General features: G+C 45.4%; 1 protein-coding gene across 1 annotated transcript; it reads left to right on the top strand.

The window, feature by feature from the left end:
- Positions 1-734: 734 nt before the first annotated feature.
- Positions 735-2,647, top strand: LOC136653862 (vomeronasal type-2 receptor 26-like). The gene is made up of 2 exons (XM_066630741.1): positions 735-921; positions 1,737-2,647. The coding sequence occupies exons 1-2, from the start codon at positions 735-737 to the stop codon at positions 2,645-2,647; spliced, it is 1,098 nt and encodes a 365-aa protein (XP_066486838.1).
- The last annotated feature ends 6,090 nt before the right edge of the window (positions 2,648-8,737 follow it).

The following is an 8,737-nucleotide window of genomic DNA, read 5'->3' as shown; positions in this document are numbered from 1 at the left end:
AGTCATTTAACTAGGACTGGCAAAATCATCTTAGGTTTTGTGCAGTCCCCTTTCGGGCGCAGTCCTAACCAACTTTCCAGGACCGAGATAAGGGCGATGCAGCTCCGAGGTAAGGGAACAAGCATTCCCTTACCTTGAGGACGCCTCCATGACTGCCCCCAACTGCAGCATATGCCCCACTGGCACAACCATGTCAGTGCTGGAAAGTTGGTTGGGATTTCGGCCATAATTAGTCTTCTCTAATGAGTCATTTCTAAGAAGACTACAGGGTGGGCCATAATTTGGACAAATTTGGTTGGAGTTTGGGAGTGTGCTTATGAATGTCATCCAGGACGTGGTGCATTTCCCCCACAGTTCAATCACTGATTCTCAGGGCATTCTTATGCATGTCTACATTTACAGGAATGTTAGACTGAGTTCAGATGGGGTTACTTCCAGGCAAATGTGCCTCAAATGGCATCTAATAACTATAAACATTCCATCACTTTACAGTACGTTTGTGATGGCTGCTGCCAGGGCCGCACACTTAAGACTAGTGCTGTGGCCCTGGGGATAGGGCCATTAACTTATGTGTGAATGTAACAAATCCAATAGTTTCAGGGAAGTTGCACTAGGTTTTGACAACTGAAAGCAGCTCATTCACATTTCTCTCACTTCCAAACTAGCTTCACTCCTTTCTGAAAAATGTTCACTTCAACAATAGTGTCGGGGAAGAAATATTCTTTGATGAAAACATGGATTTGGCAGCTCCATATGACATCATGAACACAGTCACATATCCCAATAAGTCCTTTCATAGAATCCGTGTTGGACGGATGGACCCCTGGGCTCCTGCAGGAAAAGAGTTCACCATCAACAGAAGTGCCATAGTGTGGAATCACAAGTACAACCAAGTGAGGATTTCTATTATCTTCCTGAATTGTAGATTCCACAGCAGAAAAAGATCAGAGGAAGGGTGTGCTCTGACCCAGAACCCTTCATTCTCGGTGCTGTTGTTGTCTCAGGCCCTGTTGCACCATGGTATTTTGAGTGTCACAGAGACTCTTTCAATCCCTCTTAGAACCTCAGTGGATAAATAGGTTGAACTCAACATGACAGAACACAGGAAGAAATGGCTGGTTTCAGGTTCTCAATGTGATGCTTTTCTACTTGTTGATAGATGCTTCCACAGTTCACTTGTGTTGACAGTTGTCCTCCTGGACACAGCAGGATTGTTCTTCAGGGTGCCCAGGTGTGTTGCTATGACTGCACTCAGTGCTCTGAAGATAGCATCTCGGTCCAGACAGGTAAGTAAAAGAGTACAAAGGGACATCAACTCCTGCTGCCTCCACGCCCCTGTTCCTCCCCCTCTTCACCCAGTTTTGCCACTAACCACCTCTCCCCACCCACCCTCCTATCCATCCCCTGCCCCCACTGCTACCTTACTTGGTTCTGCAGGGTCTGTTTGGCTGAGCTGCAGCACTGCTGCCTCATGACGCAGCGCTCATAAAAATGGCCACCAATGGAGTGCAGCCTGCTCTGTTGGCCGCCATTTTCCAAAAGTGGATGTGCCTTCCACCATTGTAAGTGGCTTCATGTGACAGCCCAATCCTGGCGATGAAAGGCCTGCTATAATCCATAGAGCAGAATATGACAATATTTAAATAACGGTATGTGGAACTATAACTAAATAAAATCACAAACTGTGTGCAAGTTCTCCTGTACTATATTTGCATGAATTTGCTTGTTATTTCCAGATGCAGAAGATTGCCACAAGTGCCCAGAAGATCACCACCCAAACAGGAAGCAGGATCAGTGCATCCCTAAAACAAAAACTTACTTGTCATGTCAAGAGCCCTTGGGAATTACATTGATTTCCTTGGCTCTCTTCTTTTCTGCAGTCACTGGAATAGTGATGTGGGTCTTCATTCAACACCACGATACTCCCATAGTCAAGGCCAACAACTGGAGCATCACCTGTGCCCTCCTCTGCTCTCTGCTGCTTTGCTTCCTCTGCTCCTTTCTGTTCATTGGCCAGCCTGGGAGGGTGACCTGCCTTCTCCGCCAAAGCGTGTTTGGCATCATCTTCTCCATTGCTGTTTCCTGTGTGTTGGCCAAAACCCTCACTGTGGTGGTGGCCTTCATGGCCACTAAGCCAGGAAACAGGATGAGGAAATGGGTAGGGAAGAGGCTGGCAGTGTCAGTCATCATACTCTCTACTCTTACTCAGAGTGCCGTCTGTGCAGTGTGGCTGACCACGTCTCCCCCCTTCCCAGAATCAGACATGCGTTCTCAGCCCACTCAGATCATAGTGCAATGCAATGAAGGTTCACCCACCATGTTCTACACTGTGCTTGGCTACATGGGCTTTCTGGCCATCATCAGCTTTGCCGTGGCTTTCTTTGCCAGAAAACTGCCAGATACTTTCAATGAAGCCAAGCTGATCACCTTCAGCATGCTGGTGTTTTGCAGTGTCTGGGTATCATTTATCCCAGCCTACTTGAGCACCAAGGGGAAATATATGGTGGCCGTGGAGATCTTCTCCATCTTGGCCTCCAGTGCTGGATTGCTGGGTTGCATCTTCATCCCTAAAATCTACATTATTTTTCTGAAGCCTGAGCTGAATACCAGGGAACAGCTAGTAAGGAAAAAGGATTTTGCTACCTGACTGAAATTCTCTTTCTTCTTATTTGTCTCGTTATTTTCCCCCTCACTTTTATGGTTTGTCTTTTAAAAAAATTGTTAAGTCCAACTACTTTGATGTTTGTAAAACACTTTGGATCATGCATGCATTTAATACATTAGAAAAGTTTCCTCATATGTCATTTTTTTGCCCAATTATTGTTCCAGCAGAGCCCTGCTTTTAACTTGATGAAAAAGAATGTGTATACACACACAAGCAAACACAGAGATAGATAGATAGATAGATAGATAGATAGATAGAGAGAGAGAGAGAGAGAGAGAGAGAGAGAGAGAGAGAGAGAGAGAGAGAGAGGTTGATTACCCCTTATCTAGAATTCCAAAATCCAGAATGTTCCAAAATCTGAGTCTTTCGCATGCTGACAGGACCTTGGTGGGAATAGCACAAAACGTGCAAAGGGAGTAGCTGGCCCCAGAGCACACATCTCTTCAAAGCCCACGAGATCTCCGCCATGTCGCCCAAGTCGAGCTGGGTGCCAAATTCCAAGGCCGCTGCCCTCTTCCTTGCCCAAAACACAGTGGAGTGTCCAATAAGAACATAAGAATGATGCGGACACAGGTGGGGAACACTGTGCAGCGACCTGAAAATACAGAAAGGAGTGTAAGTAACCTGAATCTGTAACCGAAGACCTGTAACAGTACGCCTTAAGTGTCCATCACACTGGGCAAAAGAACTAGGAACTATCACACCAGTCCCTGACCAGGCCGCAGCCATGGCCCCCACATGGGACGCCCATCACACCGGGCACCCAAACACTCACTCAGTGGTACCTATCACACCAGGTACCGTTCATCCACAAGCCAGGCCAGCACATAGCCTATTGGCCTAGTACTTACTTAGGTAGAACTTAGAAGCGACCAACCTCCACTGGCCGATGCATTAATATCCACTGGTGAAAGACTAATACTGCTGCAACAGATGCTGCCCCAATTCTGAATGAATGCAGCCCACCCATGTAGGGTGCTGAATACCAACCAGCCACTGCAAGGCAAACACTGGGCAATGAAGGCCTACTTCACTTGCAAATGTAGCCCATACAGTGTGCTGAATGCTTGCCAGCCACTGCCAGGTAACCAGGGGCCAATGAAGTCCTCTTTCACTCACAAAAACCTATTCCTACAACGAGTGCTAAATGCCCACCAGCTACTTCCTGGAAACCATTGGCAACTAAAGAACATCACTTGTAAGTGTAGCCCCATATAGGGGAATGAAACTCTCTGGTTACTGCCAGGCAAACACGGACCAATGAAGACCTATTTTACTTGCAAATTCTGCTGCATCTGGGGTCCTGAATACCCACCAGCCACTGCCTGCCAAACATTGGCCAATAAATACCATTTTCACTTGCAAACATAGCCCCACATAGGGTGCTGAATGCTTGCCGGCTACTGCTGGGCAACTATATGCTAGTAAATGCCTACTTCACTTACAAATGTAGTCCCATATAGGGTGCTGAATACTTGCTGGCTATTGCCAGGCAACTATGGGCCAGTAAAGCCTACTTCACTTGCAAACATAGTCCCAAATAGGGTGCTGAATACTTGCTGGCTATTGCCAGGCAACTATGGGCCAGTAAAGCCTACTTCACTTGCAAACATAGTCCCAAATAGGGTGCTGAATACTTGCTGACAACTGCCTTGCAACCATGGACCAATAAAGGCCTTCTTCATTTACAAATGTAGACTCACATAGAGTGCTGAATGCCCAGCAGCTACTGCCGGACAAACATGGGCAAATAAATGCACCTGCAGATATAGCCCCAGAGAGGGTTCTGAACGCTTGCTGGCTGCTGCCAGGCAACTATGGGCCAGTATAGGCTTATTTCACTTGTTAATGTAGTCCCATATACTGTGCTGAATGCTTGCTGGCTACTGCAATGAAAACATGGGCCAATAAAGTAATATTGAACCTATAAAGGAACTCCTATATAGGGTGCCAAATGCTTGCCAGCTATTGCCAGGCAACGATGGGCCAAATATAGCCTCAGATAGGGTGCTGAACTGTCATTAGCTACTGCCAGGCAATTATGGGCCGTTGAAGGCCTACTTCACCTACAAAGGTAGCCCCATACAGAGTGCTGAAAAGAGAGTGGCACTGCCAGGCAACCAGGGGCTATTGAAAGGTTGGACTAAACAACTTACAAATGTAGTCCAAAATAGGGTGCTGAATGCTTGCTGGTCACTGCCAGACAACCATGGGCCCATGAAGGCCTAATCTACTTGCTGGCATAGCCTGTGGCATAGCTAATGATCATGTAACCTAGTGCCAAGCTCAAAATGTTGCCCTGGAAGTGAAGTCACAACCGGAAGTGACATCACACCTAGGCTTTTTAAAAAGTGAAAATTGGGCGGAAACCTGCCTCCTCCCCCCAGCAGCTCATCACCCACTTGCTCTGCTGCCTCCCCCCAGTCAGTGGCATAGCTAAGGCATCAATCTGATAGCTGGGGTCAAAGAAGATTTTGTAGCCCCCACATGATAAAAACAAATTTAATTAAATAAATAAAAAGTTATTGGTTCCATGCTGTATCATAAGAACATCTCGTTGACACTCAGAACAATCAGACTCAGGTCCGTTTGGAGTTAAGCAAATCCACTTTTTGTTCTATAAGACAGTTGTGCTTTCATTTTCTGGTAAATTTTCCATAACTTTTGATAGAATACAGATATTCCAATCTGGTTTGTTTAACTGCATTCTGCATTGAATTACCTTTCCAATGATATATAATATGATGGTTTTAGTTATACATAGCAAGATTTTCACAATTTTGGTCACTAGTATCAAGCTCAGGTTGTTGCCCCCCTAAAGCTTGATGCCCGGTGCAACTGCTACACCCTGCACCCCCTTAGCTACGCCACTGGGCATAGCCCATATAAGATGGGGATGAATTAACCACCTGAATGCAATTTGGTCATGAGTGGCCTGAGCTAAGTCTGACCTAAACTTATGGGGAAATAGTGAAGGAATGGGAGAATTCTGATGCAAAATACAGAGAATGTGACCGATCAATCCCCTATACATATCTAATCTTGCTGCTCAGGAACACGTTTTGCCATAGTAAGGAAGACCAAACAAAGGAGTCTATGAGACCTGAGCCTCCATCTAATGGTCTTAGTAATGTCAAGCAAGCATGGTGTGCAGTAAGTAAGCTGCTGCTATGATTATGATTATGATTATGATTATGATTATGATTATGATTATGATTATTAAAAACACTGTAAATTAAAGGGCATGTCCCCAATCATGTGTGTAGAAATCTTCATTGATGATTAAGGAGTAACCTGTAGCACTTCTGATAATCCAGGAGTGCTGACTGAGTTTACAAAACATTTGAGAGTGCTGTATAAAGACATACGCAGCCAATGATAGCACTGACACTATTCTGGGCCAAAGGAGTGGCAAACAAACCACCCTGATATCAATGCCTTCCCAAGGGACCACTTAGGACCCAGTCCTATCCAATCCTCCAGCACCACTGCTGCTGCAATGCAGCCCTGAAGAAAGGAAACAAATGTTCCCCTATCTGGAGGAGGCCTCCATGACTGCTCCCCCACTGCAGGATGCAGTGGGTGTCTTATTGGCACGGCTGCACCAGCGCTGGAAAACCAGACAGGACCTGGCCCTTCTTTATTTCTCAGATGCTATACTACCTTTACTTGAAGGAGCTCAGGTTCTGAGCTCCTTCAGACATGGTTCTGTCTCTCCCTTGTCCCCTACAGCAACACTGTGAGTGAGGTTAAACTGAGAGACAATGACTTGCCAAAGTCACCCCAAAAGTATCATGGCCAAGCAGGGGCTGACCTGGATCTTCAAGATCCAGCCCCTCCCCAGAGCCACCACCCCTCAGGCTCTCTGGTTCCAATATTCAAATAGATCCTAATTTTTCCCCAGGGAGGTCTCTCCCCATAAATGAAGCAAGAAATGACATACAAAGAGGGTTTGAAAGGGGCTGTGCAACCCTCATGATCTGACTTTCCTGATTTTGATTTGCTTTGCCTTGCAGAAGTTCAGAGGTGGCCTCACTCCAATGAGCAGTTCCAAGCAGGCCTGAATCCTCTTGCAGAGACAGGCAGCCTCCTTAACCTGTCCCCTTATTCCCTGGACATCATATCATCTACCCAGGAAGCCTTATACTGATCACTCCCTGGCCGCTGCAGTTGGACAAGCTGGGTGGGGAGAGGAAGCAACTGGGGCAGCACAAGCAGCACACACAGGCCTCCCTCATCCTGACAGACACTCACATAGAAGCTTTAAGAATCCACACATTTGTTCACTATGTAGAACAACCCAACAGTGAATTCTAAGTTCCCCCTTTAATATATATGCCACCTTTTGTCATCTGATATTACTCTATAGTTGTATGCCAATAAATTCACATATTAAGAGTAAGCAGTGGGAGGTCAACTTGTGTCTCTGCAACTCTGAATGCTTGTGCTGCCAAAGGGGAGGGAAGCGGCCAGGCAGAAACAAGCACAGCAAATGGGAAAGTTCCTAAGAAGTCTACGCGGCCTGTGATCAGGACCCTCCCCAGGCTGGAGGAGGAAAGAGCCAGGAGCTCAGCTCCTCAGAGGGAGTGGACTCACCCAGGACGAAAGTGGCTGCCTGAGGAGAAAGCCATGAGGCAATTGGCAAGTGGCTGCCATGAAGAGCACCGGGAAAGGAGGAGCTTGTTAAGGGCAAAAAGGCACAAACAGGCAAAGAAAACACTGCCAGCAATTGAAGAGAAGTGAAGGGGGCAGAAAAGTGCCAGAAAAAAGGGACACCGAGGCAGGAGGGCAGGGCTGGTGCAGAAGCTGGTTCACCTGGCTGTGACCAGACTGTTAGCAAGAGCTAGTTTTGTAGCACTGACAGAAGGTGACAGAATGGATAAGATAAATGCTTAAAAGAGTGTTATGCTATTATGGCAAATGTTTAGAAGCTGAGATGCTTAAAAAGCTTAAAAGCTAGTCTCTGCTTCAACCAGGTCTGAAAACTGCAGGCTGGCAGCTAGATTTGGCAGAATGTCAGGAAGCTCTTGGCAGTATACCAAGGCATCAGATAACAGTTCCAAACAATGCACACATTGAAGGCACTGTCTTGTGAAAAGGGAGGGTGAGAGAGGGAAACTCCCAAGTCATCTCAAGCTCTTTGCTTGTAAACAGAGAACAATGAGCAAATGAAAACCCTTGGCAAAAAGCATTTTTGCAGATTTAAAATCATAATGCTTTGAGGTTTCCTTTCTAAACCAAAAAGACAGTCTCATATACATAAATTAAACACTGGGAGAGCTATTTAGTGTGTATTATACCAAAAGCATCTTAGCAAGTGCTAAAAAGATTACTATGATGGCTTGGTTGCCAATAATTCTTCAATATTTAATAGTTAGTGTCTTTAAGAGTGTAATCAACATATATATAAAGGCATGGTAGTATGAAAGTGAGTTTTAACTGTTAGAATGTTTAATAAAAATACACAGAATAGCAAAAAGCTATTAGATTCTATTATTAGAAATGCTTAAGCCACCAGTCTCAAATGCAACCTTGGCAGAGGCAGATGTCTTGGCAAAAGCATTCCTAAGCCTGTATCTCTGAGACCTTGAGAACTCAAAGACTTGCAGAATTTGTTGCATCTCAGATAGACTTTTGGCAACTGCTTATGGACAGAGCAGGGAAAGTACACGGCTCTGCAACATTTTGGTGAGAGAGGCTTATCTGTTGACAGGTGAAATAGGATTTTCTAACAAACAGAGATACAGACACCTGCAGAACCAGCTAGACAGAAGATAACAGAAATATCTATGAGAGCCTTTGTCTGGGCTACAAGAGACTGTAGAGGGAGCTATAATTTGGTCAAAGTAAAAGAGAAAGTTTTCTGAAAGCAATCCTTTTTACAATAAGGATTTAGTTTGTCTTGTATTAAATAAATTACACTGTACATCCAAAGGTAACAGGTCACATACAGGGAATCACAACATGGAATAGAGGAAAGTCAGAGAGCTCAGCTTAAACAAAGTTTGGCAGAGAGCCCCATGGTGTCTAGCAGAAGGAATGTAAGAGATAAACAGATGGCTCCTAGCCAAG

The sequence above is a fragment of the Tiliqua scincoides genome, chromosome 5 (genome assembly GCF_035046505.1).
Source record: "Tiliqua scincoides isolate rTilSci1 chromosome 5, rTilSci1.hap2, whole genome shotgun sequence".
Lineage (NCBI taxonomy): Eukaryota > Metazoa > Chordata > Lepidosauria > Squamata > Scincidae > Tiliqua > Tiliqua scincoides.
Note: the sequence above shows the minus strand (reverse complement) of the source record. Positions and strands in the feature narration are given on the sequence as shown.

Bases quoted from the DNA above. Each gene is read 5' to 3' on its own strand.
- LOC136653862 (XM_066630741.1), top strand. From the start codon at position 735: ATGGATTTGGCAGCTCCATATGACATCATGAACACAGTCACATATCCC. The intron at 922-1,736 runs GTAGATTCCACA...TGTTATTTCCAG, and splicing joins TTCTATTATCTTCCTGAATT to ATGCAGAAGATTGCCACAAG.